At 37.9% G+C, this 15,831-nt stretch overlaps 1 protein-coding gene and 1 long non-coding RNA gene across 5 annotated transcripts in view; one reads left to right on the top strand and one right to left on the bottom strand.

Annotated features, from left to right (window-relative positions):
• Window positions 1-15,831, top strand: part of MIB1 (MIB E3 ubiquitin protein ligase 1) — a 76,863-nt gene that overhangs the window by 36,875 nt on the left and 24,157 nt on the right. For all 3 annotated transcript variants that reach the window (XM_040085056.2, XM_040085048.2, XM_040085039.2), the window contains exons 13-14: window positions 13,948-14,080; window positions 14,461-14,547. In XM_040085056.2, coding sequence (XP_039940990.1) covers window positions 13,948-14,080; window positions 14,461-14,547 — 220 coding nt within the window. The remainder of the gene's footprint in view (window positions 1-13,947; window positions 14,081-14,460; window positions 14,548-15,831) is intronic.
• On the bottom strand, window positions 391-6,329 carry LOC120762556 (uncharacterized). Of its 2 annotated transcripts, XR_005703921.2 has the most exons (3): window positions 5,974-6,329; window positions 5,673-5,868; window positions 391-4,251 (listed from the first exon to the last, which is right to left on the bottom strand). It is a non-coding gene; the product is annotated as an uncharacterized LOC120762556 (long non-coding RNA). The 2 variants fall into 2 exon arrangements; XR_005703920.2 differs by lacking the exon at window positions 5,673-5,868.

The following is a 15,831-nucleotide window of genomic DNA, read 5'->3' as shown; positions in this document are numbered from 1 at the left end:
AAGCTGAGCATAAAGAGAGCCTGTTTTTAAAACCTCTTATTAAAGTATTATGTCAGAAAATGCTTTGGAAGAATACTTTTGTTCAAGTTAGTTTGGAGGAAGAATATAATCTCCATGAGCAGACCTATTATTAGATGGCAGATTAGCCTGTAGCTGTTGAGGTCAGTGACAAATTTATTATCTTTAAATAGTAAATAACGTGCCCGACAGATACAAAATGGCAAATACAGTTCCTGCCCTATGGAGTTTCCTTCCTTGTGCAAAGAAAAAAAGGGGAGAGGGGTGCCCAGAAAGTAAATCTGCCCTACCAGTACTATTTTCTTTTGTGTTTTTTGATCAGTTCTGCTAGAAAGGGCATCAGACTTGAGGAATAATACAAGAGACAATAAATCATGGGGAAATGTTTATTTCACTGTTACCTATCTTCTTTATAAATGTTGTAAGAGATGATTTTCACTGCATATGGACAAAATGTTAAACACCGGTAGCTATTTATTCACAAATACAAACTTGAAATTTTGGAATACACAATTTGCTACACTCCTGGTTACTTTCTCTCTTCAGGCTCCCTAGAAGCTGGGCTGGACTGCGGTTGCTCTGAGCAGGTTTCTTGTGCATTTTTAAAAACACGAGGTATCCTGTAGTGATCAATGCATAGCTACAGCTGGTTGAAGGGGACCAAATCCATTGAAGAGGTGATTTGGTTCCATTTTACCAGCTTTAGCAAAGCATTGGAGTGCAGGAAGCTTATAATTCAGTAACACATTTTAAAGCACATGAGCAGTGCACTAAGAACACGCGGCTTTCTTCTGTGTTATAAAATTTGTTTCTTGTCAATGCAAATTTTTAACGATTTCCTGATTTGGAGACAGCACAATTAAAAGCTGTAATGCCAGAAAGGTCTGTACAGATTTGTACTGTCCTTGAGTATTTCCTTGAGGATCTTTGGATGAGTCTCAAGTAAAATCACAGTTACAGTTTTAACTTTTTCTGTCTAGTTTAATCAAATATGAGAATAGATTAGAAACTGTAGTCTTAAAATTTCCATCATTTAGAGCTCCCTTACTTCTTTATGTTAAACTTTACTGGGGAAGAACATTTCAGTTTCCTTGTCACCCTCCTTCCCCCCCCTCATTCATTTTCTGGCAGGTTCCCTTTTGCAGCTGCTTTTATGCTGTAGTTGGTTAGCACAAATATAAATGCCAAGTGCTTTCAATTCCATTGCTATATCTCTGGTTAGTATTAACTTTTTAGGAATGACTATATAATATAGCAGGATAGATTTAATTTTTTTTACCCTGATAGTATATGTAAAACCACTTAATGCAAGAAAAGCACAGCTTTTAAAGATTTATCTGGGGTTGCATCTGATTTCTTCTAAATTAAGATCCTTAACAATTGTGCAAGCTCACATACCTTTTTTTATGCCATACTGAATTCTTTCTGAGCTTTGACTGCAGTGGAAAGTAGGGGACAACCTTAGTTGAAACCATTCCCTAGTAATGAGTATGTCAAGGGTAGTCTACATCTGTTAGTTACATAGTTTGATGATGGTGAGAAGATTTATGTAAATATATTCCCAACACCGTGTATCCTAATAGAAACGTAGCAGGTGTGTCGCTTGGACTTAAGCATCAAGATGGCTATAAAATGAGTTTCTATTTTTACCAGTTATAGAGGAACTGTTTTACAGATACAGCTGCTCAAGTGTGCTTTTGGATGGCAATACAGCTTCATGTACTGGCCATATCGGGACAAAAAACGGCTGTGGAAAAAGAGCTGTGTAGCATTTGATAATGTCAGCATCTGTTATCCCTGTCAGTCACACAGTTGAAATGTTTGAGTTACAACTGTGTCAGCAGATGCCCAAAGTTCAACGTGTGCTCGGTTAAAATTGAACAGCTGATCTAAGTGATGGATGTGACATTTTAGAGTGACTGGGTATGTATTCTTAGAGATATGCTAACGTGAACTAGCAGGAAGCAATGTCAACATATAATTTTAACTTTTGTATCACTCTGAACTGTCATTTTGTGTCAGAATAACATTGCATGTTATACAGGGCAGAACACAGTATGATAAATTGTTACCAAAAACCTTTCAGATTAATTAAAGCTGTTAAAAAAATCTGTCCCAGTATATAGTGGAAGCTAAATCGATTGGAGCTGAGTGCAGTAATTCTTCGGGTAAAGAAGAAAATGCCTAGCAATTAACCCCTCAGTGAAGCTGTTAAATCAAATTGCTTCTGTGAGCATGATCAAGCTAGGTAGCGTTCCTTTATTCAGAAAAGCTACTGCAATTTGATTTGTTTCCCACTATAAACCAGGTTTTAATTTAGATGTTAAGATACTGTAGCCTTCGTGTCAAAATATCTACTGGTAAGAGAAAGAGCTTAAAACAAATATTGAAACTTTGCTTTCTTAAGCAGGTAAGATAATATTTCTTCTTGTGTATGTATTAATATATAATTTCAGGTGTTAAAAATACCAGGCTATGTATATTATCGGCTATTTGAGAATTATATGAGTATTTAAAAATATGTTCTCCATCGAAAAATCGTGCGTTGCCTTTGTTTATTTTTTCTTGTTTGTTTGGGTTTTTTTTCCTCACAGACATCTTAGTAAGCAAAGGGCTACTGTTAGAATCTTTAATCTGGGCCAAATGTGCCTATTTATCATGGACATATCCTATTTAATAAGTGGTTTTAGAGGTTTGCTGTCATGAATAGAAATGGCTGGATTGAATGGGGAGTTCTTTCCTCACGTTTTTCTCTTGTTCCTGAATTTGATGTTGAGTATCTTTACTTAGGAATGGTATGCACCAGTGTATTTTAATTAATATCACTTTTAGTACTTGAAGCTGTTGTGGAACTGTTTCTCCTGTAGTTCTTAAATTTTTTTGAGTGCTAGAATGTTGGTTTTTTATGGCCAATTTTCTTAAATTTGGATTTAAAATAAATTCCGCTTATTTGAAAATATTATTTAAGATAACTTACCTTTTAGACTGTAGTTGTCATTTGTGTTTTCATTTAGGAATCTGTCAATAGTTTTAATCCGCTGACTAGCAACTCTGGCCTAGAAATCTCTGTATTGTCACTTTCTGTGCATAAACCTGACACTGCACTTTGTATCGAAGAGCTCAGTGAGCATAATAAGTGCTGATTGGGAGAAAATTCTAACTTAAGTCTTATTAAATTGCAGAAGTTACAGTCAGTTATTATGGCTATCATTTTCTCTAGATCACACCTGTAATTCCTTAGCTCTTAATACTTGTCTCAGTTGCAACCTGTGGATTAAATATTCTATGGCAGATGCTGATTTAAGTACCAACATCTGAAGTATACAGAACAGGCTGTGATTACTAGAACAGTGGCTCATTTTTATGAGATACATTTTGATAACCAGGCTTTGAATTTTAGTTTAAAATCTGTGGAGTGAGGAGTGCTGGTAATGATGAATTTTGCAGCTATGCTGCAGTCTTATTTGGTGCATTTCAAGGTTTCATTTCCAGCCTTGCTTTGAATTCTGTTTGCAACTAATATTCTGCTTATCAGCTGTTAACAATTCTTCCTTCCCACTTCTATAGTCACTTAATATTTTGTGATTTGTTATTAACAAGTAAGAGTTATTTTGGCAGTACCAGCTGACCCTTAGCAAGCCAATTTGTCACATGAATGTCATTCAAACAAGAGGGAAACCTGTTTCTTCCAGCAGCTGTTTAGTTTCCTCTTACTTGGTCGTTCCTTGCCTGCCAAAAATACATACTTCTTTACATTCCATAGCATTGTATGTTCATATGGGTACATAAAGAAGTATGTACTCTGAGCAGGTACACACAGAGTTGCTCGACTGCCTGTCAGATGAAACTGAAAAGTATTTTGCTGGTTTTTCTTGCTGTCATTAGGTAAAACTGGCTGACAGTTCTTTGGAAGGACTGCAGTTCTGATTAACTGATGGTAGAAAATAAACTTACTATGCTAACTGAACTTTGCAATGCAATTTACCTGCACAGTGTCTTAAAGCCGGGCATAGTTCATTGTTTTGGGATGGCACTGATGTTAGAAGTGCTTTTCCATATTTTTGCAGCCTCTTGCTCTTCTAGGTGACCGTGTTTAAGTAGAGACTTGAATCGCTGGTAGGTTTGCAATGTCTGTTCTTAGGATTCGTAGTTGTAGTCCACTGTAAAATCTTCAGCTTCCTCCCAGATCTTCTAGCCGATTTTCATGCTGGGTTACAGTTTGCATCTAGTGTCCTGAAGGGAAGCATATAGACTGATCTAAGAGAAAAATTTAGGCTGATCTAAAATAGCAGTTAAAAACTTATTTTCTTACCCCAAGTCCCACTTCTATGCTTTTTGTATCCGGCACACTATTCTGCAAACTCTTTGCAGGTTTATACTTATTTACATTGTATTTCAGAGTGGTTTAAAAAACTAAAGAAAACAAAAAAATAAAGCAAAGGAAAACAAACAAAACAACCCCCAAAAAGCCCAAGCCAAACACAAAAGCACATGTCACCAGTGATCCTGCTTATCGTAAAGGTGATGACATTGAATTAAGAAAACAACCTCTAACTGCTGTGACAGGATTTGGATTGTTAGGCCGAAGGTCACATGTGAAAGCTAATACCTATTCAACACTTCTGCAAGCAGCTTTTCTCATTTTTAAAACTGGCACTCACCTGCTCAAGTCAAAGTCTTGTCCACCCTTGACAGCTAAAATAATTAACTAAAAAAAACAACCCAAACCAAACAAAAAACCTAATAGAAACAAAGCCCAACCCTGTTTTGTAAGATTTTGCGCGACTTGGTTTGGAACAGTGGTTAAATATTTGATGTGCAGTACAGCTTTGACTTCTGAAGGACTGTCGGATATAGCTTATGGTTGCTTTATACATATTTCAGGAGTTGATTTGGGTTACAGTAGAGCAAGCTTTATCTCTATAGCATTAGAAGGTAAATTTGAAATAAGCTTAACAATTAGTAACTGTAACAGTTGTAAGGAAAGCTGAGAGCAGAGGAAGTAAGAATTTCTGCAGCTCATGACAAAAAACCTAGTGCAGCTGATAGAGAGCAAATCAGAGTGTAGCAGCAGCTAGCACAGTAGTACAAGGAGAATCAGCAATGCAGCATTAGAATCACAGCAGTCACATTCTAGTTTCTAAGTAGGCTGTTTTCATGTACGTCTGATATAAAGCACCTTGAAAATTTTGCTTAGACCTATTTGAGAACTCAGCAGTGCACTACCACACTGTTTATTAGGTTTTCTTTTTCAAGTTTGTACATTTTTAGTTGTGCATAGGAATATAAGAATATATTTCACTTAAATTAACAACCAGTTAATGGGATTGCAATTTATTAGTTTATCGTCTTTAAAAAGAATTCTGCCTACTAAGCAAGTTGGGATTTGGGGGTTTTTTTTGCTTCTTCCTTTTTTTTCTTTTTTTTTTTTCTTTTTTTGCTATGAAATTTGGACTAACAGTTGTTTTCTTTCAACCTGCTCTTTATACTACAAATGCTTGGTACTTTAGCACACTCAAAATTAAGCTGTTCCCAGAGTAGAGGGATTAATACAACAATTAAAATAACATTCTAGTAAATAAGATATACATGCAGAAAGTCATAGGCATCCTTTAAACGTGCAGAATAATGCAGGTCTCCTGATGTTCTGTTACCTGTAAGCTTAGTATCATGCAGCATTTGCAGTTGGAAGAGAGGTAATGACCTAGAGACACATCAGCAGCAGCCATCTCATCCTGAGTGCTCTCACTCTATTCGCTGAATCAGCTCTTCGTTACATGGGAGGGGGAGGCAAGGGAGGGGGGGGGAATGTCGGTGCATACAGTACCTCACCACCTTAAATAGATAAAACTTAAAAGAGAAAAAAAAAAAAGGCATGAAGATGGGTGCCTAATTGGCACCTTCTTCCTTTCTTTTGAATGTTAAAATGCAGATGATGTTGTATAGAAATTATACCTTATGTCTGCTGGACTGAGAGTTAAGACTCCAAGGATAGATGCTAGGAAGCCAAGGGAAGGTGAACTTAGCCCACTGTCAGATGAAGATCATCACAGGCAAAAAGAAAAATAAAAACCCAACAAAAGACCAAAACCAAGCCCCCAAAAGTTGGAGTTGCTTCCAAAAAAAAAAAAAATCAGAAAAAGGCACCAAAAAAATAGCGATCATCTCCCCCCTCCCCCGGCAAATATTGGTTTCTTCTAGTTCCTTAGATATTGCACTGCATCTTTTCTTGCTTGAGGTTATGTTTCCAGGCTTAACTGTAGGCAGGTCTGTGTTGAAGCTACTTTCCATCTTCAGAGGTCAAGTCTGCTCGCGAGGTCAGGGCTCCCGCACACACACTACAGAAGTCACCAACCGTATTTCCCACTTAGAGGGCACGAGCAAAACTGTTACGGCTTTATAGGCAGCTAAGCATTTGAAACATGCACTCCCAGGCAAACAGGCTCTCTTGTGCCTCTCTCTTCCCTGACCATATTTAGTCAACCATTGCAAAAAATAGTCTCTCAGCTGTCGATTGTCGATCCGGCAGCGAAGGGAGCCTCTATCCTGCTCTCTGCCTATTGATTGTGCAGCCTGCACTTCCACCGCCGCTTAGCCATTTGTCCCCAGGTTTTTTTAGCACTGCCAAATAAAGCTCTCTCTCATGTTTCCAGTTAGATTTCCCAGGTTTTCACTGAGCTTGCGCTGCTACTAGTAAACCCTGATGAGGTTGTCACTATACTTAGAAACGTTTGGGGCGGGGGGGAGGAGTGGGAGAGGGGAAAAAAAAAAAGGCAGCCGTGCTAGTAACAAGGCAGGGACTTCACGCAGATATAGAACAATAAATATCCTGCGCTGCCATGGCAGGTTGTGTAACCTGGGTTCTTGATCACTGAAAAATGCCGTGACTAACATGTCGATTAACCCAAGGTCCGAGCGGCCTCAGTTTAAGTTTTCAATTGCAAATCAGACAGTTATTTTATAAAAAAAAGTCGGTGCCCATTTGTAGCCCTGTATTTCCGTATTCAAATCAAGTTAGAAATTATTTGAAAAAAACTTTAATTAGTAAATTCATATCATTCCATACCATTATATTTAATAATGGCATAGCATTTTGTTTGTAATGCTTATCCATAGAGTTACATCTAAAGAAAATGAATGCGTGTGTAAATTAAGTGCTGCTGTTCTTCAAAAAAATTGAATTGTTTTGGAAGAAAAGAATAAAAAGAAATCAAGGGAACAGTTCATTGCATTAATCTTTCCTGTTTACAAAACTGGCTCATGGCAAACCTAATAACTGCACATTTGAAATATGAAGAGGGATTTTATATTCATTGGGAGTATATGCAATGTTTTCTTTAAAAAAGAATAACTGAAGTTTAGGCATTTAAATGCAACAGTCAGGAACACAAATACTTCAAGACTTTCTCTGTATTTTTCAAAGACAAAATCTTTGCTTGGGAGCAAGCACGATTAGAAAGGTGAAAATACCTCAATCTAAAATGAAACAAACTTATCAAATCAAAATACCATTCAGTTAATACTGATGTAATGTGATGTTAGTAGATACAAAGTTCAGTATGGTAGGGTAGAGAGTGAATTGAAAAGTCGTGAGCAGACTGGTGTCTTGGATTTATCCTTCCCTTGCTGCTTCTTTTTGTGTTGATTTTATCATGTGCTTGGTAACTGTTTACCCTGTAACTTCTGTTGCTTTGTGGTAAAAGTCAAATTTTCTCTTTTCTCTTTGATTTCATAATTATTCACTGAAGACAAAGCTGTTGCACAAATACATTCTTGTGAATCCCATGTAAATGTATATACCTCATTGTTTCTTTGGTTACGTGTATATTGAAATAGATCTTTCAAAAGCAAGAGATGCTTGAAAATCTGGAAAGCAAAAAGAAGGAAACACCTGCCTACTTAAGCTTTTACTAAGTAGGCCATTGGTCAGATATGAAATATTAAACTCTAATTTCAAGTTACAGTGTGCTCAGTAGTACCAGTCTAAGGTATTAATCTCTTCCTGTTGCTTGTTCCTGGGAGATAGATACTTCCTTCTTCATTCTTCCAGTGGTTCTCTCTGTACAGCACAGCGAATATGGTGGGAATCAGATCAAGGGTCTGATTTGGCTTGAAGTTGTGCGCTGACGTGCACTTAGGATCGTATGGTTGCCAAAAATAGCACTGCCCTGCTCCTGTGTTACTTCTTGCACTATGTTGGTACAAATGTTTCTTTGGCTTCACAGTGAGCGGGCTTGGAGTACTATTCCATAGGAGAAATAATCCAAGAGAAGGGGGTGACCTTTCAGATGCTGCGCTGGGACCATTTTTTGTGGGATCTTTTTTTGAGCAGACGTGTTAGTCGACAGGACAAGAAAGGGATTTAGTAAAATGTGGTTTTTCTTCTGTTGCGTTGTAAAATGCATGTCGGACTACACAGTCTTAAAAGAAAACTTTGCCATGGAAGCTGTCTTTAAATCTGAGCTGTTCCTTCAACTATTTGAGGCTCTAACAGGAGGCAGGTGAACGGGTTTAGCTGAGCCAGGGTTGGGAGCCTGGAGAGGAGGATGTGGGAGTGGGAGGTGGTGTGTGGAGAATACTTTAAGCCAGGATTACTGTAGAATACTTTATGAAACCATGTCACACTGAGACAGTGGAAATCTGAGTTGAGGGAGGACAATGGCATGAAAGTAGAAGAACCTATAATAGAAAGCGCAGTGAATCATTACAGCCTCTGGTGATAGGATTGCTGATAAGTTTATGCTGATCTAAGACTTTGCTTCTGGAAAGGGCGGTCCTCCCTCCCCGCAGCTCTGGCTTTGTCATTTCCTTACTCCTATTGCTTCTAGTGATCATGCAGTTGTGGGGTAGGTTGGATTATCTCATTGATCTGTCTGAAAGCAAACTTGCCAAATCAGGAGTCTGGCAGGTTGTTTCACTTTCTAGAAAATGATGTGTCTGTAGAGCCAACATAATGCAGGAACTGAAGTGCAGGAAAAAAAGGGGGATTGTGTCTTTCCATAGAAATTTAAGTTAAATGTGCTTATGCGGATTGTGAAGTAGCCTTTCTAATTTTTTTCTGCTTAAGTATTTGTTTCTAAAAAACCTTAACAAATAAACCCTGAAAGGCCAAACAAACCCACCCTACCACTATCCCACAAACCCTCAACCTTCTTAATTTATCTCATTCTGCAGTCAAATTGCAGTTGGTGGCAGAGAATTTCTATAGTTTTTGTTCATGTATTTTAACAGGGTGCAAGGATGCTTTTGCAGTTAAGACTCCTAAATCTGGAATTGTTTTTATGCAGTGGAGTGCTGGCTTCATCTTGTTTGCAAGTACTTTTATCTTGTATATTTTCCAAATAAATCCCTTATTGTATGTTGCATTCTCAGTACTGATGAGCATCTGCAAAAATTCCATGAGCAAAGTACTGCATAAAACCCAACTATTTATATGTAGGTTGGTAATTAATAACATACCGTATGCTAACTTTTTATCATAAGAATAATTTTATTTTTTATATGTCTAATGTTGGTAACTGGTGTTGAAACAAGTGCTCTATGTGGCTAAAAGTGAATTAGTGTATTATTCAGATCTATGACATATCTGATGTTACAAATACACAATTCATGCTGCTAAATTTCCATAGCAAGGGTTGGAATGAGATGACCTGTAAGGTCTCTTCCAACCCAAATGATTCTATGATCCTTTATATGTTAAGCTGTGGTTCTAGACTCTCTAAAAATCTGAATTTAAAAAGATAAAAAAGAAAGTATTACTCAATGTAGCAATGTCAAATAAAGATGCACGTAACAGCAGCATTTGCTGTTGCTCTTCTACATTTCAAATTTAATGTAACACCATATTAGTGGATATCCCTCTGATCAAATCACTTGCAACTGTTAGAGACTGGGGTGTCATTTTATGGGCATGAATTGTGTTGGGCAATATAAGTCACTGTGTCCCCAACAGCTGTGCCTGGCTCCATCTCAGCCCCCTATACACACGAGCTTTCTCCTTCCTTTTTGACTGAGCATGTACTTAACTTCTAGAAAAGACGCAATATTTTACTTATCCCTTTTAAAGCTTTACAGATAACTCCTGAAAAATTCTCACTGAAGTTTTCTCTTATTGTTCCAGTAGAAATTTTCAGAAATTCCAAATGGTCATCCAGCTAAGAAAGGCCCAAAATCTATATGAGCTTCCCACTAAGCTGAAAATATTGCAGACCAACAAATACCAAAGCTTGCCCATTACAAGATTTTTTTATTGGTGATGCTTTAGTAATAATGTACAAATAACATAGTGATGGCATAAGTTCAGTGTTTCAATAAAGAGTTTAAATCATTTCATCAAGAATCTTTGCAGCTCCTCAGACAGCCATGTAATCTGTTACAGTTGAATACACTGCAGATGATAGTTTGAAAAGTTTTCTTTAGCTGTTTTCATGATCAGGGTTACTAATAGATTTGCTGTCTTAGACCACATCTATTTTGTGCTCTTAAAAACAGAGCAATACAGCCCAGCTTCTTCTGTAATACTTCATGGGGAAGAGTGAATCGAGAATTACTGTGTAATTGGCAACATTAATTATCTAATGTGAATTTTTCTGATGTATGCCCATTCCAGTGAGTGCTGGTCTGAATGGTAGCCACTTAGCTGTCAAACTTAGGCAGTAGCTCTAGAAAATCCTGTAAAAATTGAAAGAACCTACCTCTCATCTAATGAGGAGGAGGATGCAGGCACTCAGCTGGATTTACCGTTGTAACATATTAATATCTTTCAGAATTTTAAGGTATCATTCCATGAAACAGTCCTTCTATCCTGCTGTCCCATAGTATAGCATGGTCTGGAAGAGAGATACAGTCTCTTTCTGAATAAAAATAAACAACTGAGTAGTGATTCCTGGCCCTTTGATTTGCTGTGAACAGTAAGATAAAAATCTATTCCACACAGAAGCTATTTATTTGTTCTGGTGATCCTTCTGTTTTTCCAGTAAGACCAATGCATCTTAAAAGCACCCAGAAATGTAGCAGGCATCTCATTTCTCTGAAAGCAAGATACCTCCAAGTATTTTTCAATCAAACTTCATATAAAAACTTTCCTGGTAGAAGACAGCAAACTAAAGATTTAAAAGGATCTGGTAAGGATAACACACAAATATTAAGTGACTTTTGTTCACAGCGTACAAAATACTGAGTCAGTTTCTTATTTTTGTTTCAAACAATACTTTAATGCAAAGAAATGTCAGTAATATTTCTGAACATTTACATATAGAGGCATCTGATGAAGTGTGTCAATGTACTTTAAATTTTATTTATCTGTAGAGTTGGCAATTTTCTTACTTCCTTACTGAAGAAAAGGATATAAAATATCATTGAGTTAGTTAGGACAGTTTCTTGTTTAGCAGCTAGAGCTACTTTGGAGACAAGCTGGATGTAATTAGTGTTGACGCCCTTCCATAATGTTCCTCAAGCTGTAATTGCAGTTTTAAGAAAAAGTTCTTGTTGGGTTTTTTTTGTTTGTTTGTTTGGGGTTTTTTTGGTTAGGTTATTGCTGCCCCACTTTTTCCTGGTTGCTCACTGTCATATCGCTTCTGTCAGTCATAGGGAACTTTCAGGAATTTTTTATTGTGTTTTTTAGACTATCCACAGTAGATACCCGAGAGGTTTATGGGGTCTTTAGAAACACTGAGCCTGGCAGGTGAAGATTAAGAGCTTACATGACACGATGCCCCGTGGGAAGCCACTGTAGAAGGCTTGTTGTGCTGTTGGTACTGTGTGCTTTGTATCAGCCCAGCGTTCTGAAGAGCTGGTGTGGTGGTGTGCCCAGATACCAAGCAAGCCACAGCGCTCCAGATGTGCTCCCTCCCTAAAGCTGCTAAACACAGTTCTGATGGTGCCAAGATTTGAAAATACAGCATCATTGCATTACAGAATAGACTATGCTTATCGGTGCAACTGATACCAGTTTATTTTGCCACATTTCATAAAGCTTTGGCAACTTGAGTTTTACTAAATTAAAGCCTTAATTTTGAAAAATCCTGCATAAGTGAATCTCTCCAAGGATTATTGTTTCTATTGTTTGGTTTTTTCTGAAGTATTCTAGTCTTTTCCTCCTAGCATGTGAGAGAGCTGTAGAAGGCATTATGAATAGAAGCTGAGCAATGGCTCACAGTGAGCAATGTGAAGTGTTGTGTTAAATTGCTGTGTTGTAAGTGATTTGGACTGTGAGGAAGTGAGAAGCTTTCTGCCAGGAAAACAAAAAATCCTAGGAGTCTGAGAATGGCTTCTGTCCACTTTGAGGAGGACAAACATGCAGAACAGCCTGGCTATGGATGCTCCATGTAGCATTGGTTTCTTGTGGGTTTATATGATCCTGTGGCCTGAAAATTCAGTTGGTTAGTTGCAATTCCTTTAGATACTCCGACTCTGGGGGCAAAAAAGTGTCACTTAATACACCATTCTGGCAGCTGCAGCATAAGTGTGAAACCAGGGGTTTATGTTGTGCACTCGGTAGCATGAGAAGATGGAGATGCTTATTAAGCAAGGTCTCTTATGGGAGCATCTGAGCCATGTGTAGGAAGGAGTGCACTTCCTTACTGGTACAGTAGTCAGCCTCACAGTCTTCTCTGCCTTCAAGGAGGGCTCATTAGGGTGAGCTGTGCCCAGACACAGCTTTTAGAGGTTTTTTTTTTTAATAGGAAACTCATTGGCTTTTTCTAAAAGAGAGCTTAGGAGTGAATAGCACTTCACCTCGGTGTTGGATGTTCAAGGAATGATTGGAATGAACTAGGAGCTCAGTTGTTACTTGACAGGGCAGTCATTCATATTTTTTGAGGGTATTTTTAAGTAAAAGCTGAGAGGTTCAATTTATGTGGTTATTTCTGAGGGTTATTGAGTTCCCACATTTTTGCAAGGCACTGTGTGAGCGAGTGATTCCCCTTGCATTAGCAAATATTACTTGGATTTTAAAAGTTTGAATTTTGTGCAGGAGCTCTGTTTTTCCTGTAGATAGCATGTTCCTTCAACAGTAGGGAAACATCAGATGACAGAAGAGGTTTCTTGGCACAGGATTGTAGCTGTTTCTGGTTTTGTGTTTGTCTTTAAAGAGCTGTCATAAGGGAGCTGCATATGCTGTTTATAAAGATAAGACAATAAGGGGTTTAAGTTTGGTAACTTATGTATTCCAAAAGTGAAGACATGCAGTCTTAAGAAAACTGTATTTCTCAGAACATACAAGATTGAGCAATTTGTTTATCTAGCATTGTGTTGTTCATACCCTTAACCTTCAGTCTTTGGACTTTATGGATTTTAGTTTACTTTAACACTTGTACTAGTCAAGTTGCTTTTCCCCACTCTACCCCCTGACTACCAGACACTACCGTGGTATGTTATACTCAACCATTATATGTTAAGAAAATATCCCACTAGTACTCACTTCACATTTTCAGCATTTATTTTGTCTGTGCTTAAAAGATTTTGGTCCATTTTCTTTCTCGGAAACTGAGTTTTAACTGTTACAGCACATGGCATCAGTTTATAAAGTGATGATTTTAAAGAAATCTAATGTAGTGGAACTTGGTCATTAAATACTTAAGCAAAGGCTGCTATAATGATTTTGAGGGAGAAAATTCTTTTGTCTCCATTTCAGAATTCTTTAATGTAATTTTTACTGCTAGATAGCATTCTTCTAAAAAACAAATGTGATCCCCACGCTGTTCCAGATGTTGTATGGTTTGTTTGTGTGCTTTAACTCAAAGGAAGTGAATATGAAATTATTCTGCTTTAGAACTGTTGGTATGGCTTTTCACCCACTTTCTCCATTTGAAAAAAGATTAAAATTATTTTAGCCACTACTACATAGTGTTGAGAATTAATGTTGTTCTACTGTTGTCATTCAGCATACGTTGTAGGGGTGTTTATGCCATCTCTGCCTGTTTTTTCCAGTGCAATGCGTGTGTTGTTGTCCAAGTTACCACGACCGTGGATTGTTGATGAGAAAAAAGATGATGGTTACACTGCCTTACATCTAGCAGCTCTCAATAATCATGTGGAAGTGGCTGAACTTTTGGTGCATCAGGTAGGAAAGACTCTTTTCTCAGGAGAATTTAAATGTCATGCTTTGGTTAACCATCTGATGTGAGAATAGTTGGCTGCTTTACACCTGCAGTCGCAATGCAGAAGCAGTGGAGCAGGGAAGGACGTGTTGAGCTCTAAAGGTCAAACTTGCTTTTGAGATTGTTACAATGGCCTAATGGTGCAGAGGGGCTGAAAAATTTGATACCTAGTTTCATTCAACAGATTAACATCAGTGAATAATTGAAGTGTTTAATCACTTCGGTTCTCAAATCCCCTATCTAGCAATTGTATTCAGTGTCATAGTCAGTGTCATAATGGACTGCCTTGCCTATAGAAGAATTGCTGGGATGATAATGCTGTAATGCTTTAAATATCTTGCAGGGCAATGCTAACCTGGATATCCAGAATGTTAACCAGCAAACTGCTCTTCATCTTGCTGTTGAACGACAGCATACACAAATTGTTAGGGTAAGTATCTTATTTACAGTAAGCCATATGGTTAATGGCATTTGACTAAAGCTGACGGCAGCTGTTAAAATATGAATACTTCATGAAGATTTAAAATATTATTTGACAACATATCGTCACTGCATGTTTGTTTGATGGATTTTGTTTAATTCAGAAGGCTGCCAATTTGCACAGAAGGTCAATCAGCAATATGAACGCCACTTGAAGCATGCTAAATTTTTGTACATGTACATTATGGTTTCCCCTGTGTGGTTGTCAATTCTGGCATCCCTTCTTGTTTAGTAAGGAAGAATGTGTTCAACTGTTACTTGTCTGAATCTTGTGGTGCTGAAGGGGGACCTTCAAATAGCATTTCTGCTGCCTCTTGCTGTATGAGTAATTATTCTTTCTTACAGCTTTTGCAAATTGTAACACTGAACATCTTTTTGTGACCTTGTCAGTCTCTGAGTGTTTTCCCTGCTCTTAGCTTGGGAGATCTATAAGCAGTTAACAGTAGAACCTTACTGGTGAAAGGAATGCTATTCTGTTTTTTTGCCTGCAAAAGTTAATATTTCAAGTTAACAAAGCTTTGTTACTAGCACGGGAAGTGTGAGTCTGGCATAGCTTGTCATTTCTGGCCTGTGTGCACTGTCATACAGGACCTGTGTAACTGGGTGTTCGGCTTTTGAGGCTGGGAGAGAGCACTGCTCTCAGCGTGGGTACATCAACCTGGCCATGGCCTTTGACGTAATTGTTTTGTCTTTGTAGAGTTATCTTGTATGAAAAGCTGAATCTTATTCAGGCCTACACAGAATTGTGGCTCTGCACTCTTTTAAGCATAATTTTACCATTTCTCCCTCTCTGAGCGGTGATGGGTGTGATCCCGTTACAGTGAAACATGTGATATGGCCCTATATCTGGAACTGCTTGCTACCAGAAGAATGGTTTCCTAGAGTCATTGCCACTTGCATCCTGCAAGCTATTTGGCAGCTGTGTTTGGTGAACTCTTGTGCCCTTCTGGAATTTACACAGAACCTGGCAATACAATATTGATGTAGCAGACAAGCAGGAAGGTAGGCATATAGGAGAACTAGCAGGTGTATTTGACTGTCGTGCTTCTATCTGAGAATGTTTAAGTGAATGACCCTGTAGAGTATCCGTTTTTCAGAGCTGGATTAACTTTTAAGAAGTCCTAAAATAGCTCATGCAGCCATGCAAAGAACATGTTGGCTCCATATTTCAAAATTAATTCCTATTGGATATCTTCCAGGGCTGGGTTTGTACCCTCAGGCATTTGTGGAATAG

The sequence above is a fragment of the Hirundo rustica genome, chromosome 1 (genome assembly GCF_015227805.2).
Source record: "Hirundo rustica isolate bHirRus1 chromosome 1, bHirRus1.pri.v3, whole genome shotgun sequence".
NCBI classification, from domain to species: domain Eukaryota; kingdom Metazoa; phylum Chordata; class Aves; order Passeriformes; family Hirundinidae; genus Hirundo; species Hirundo rustica.
This window is presented reverse-complemented; position numbering and strand designations above follow the sequence as displayed.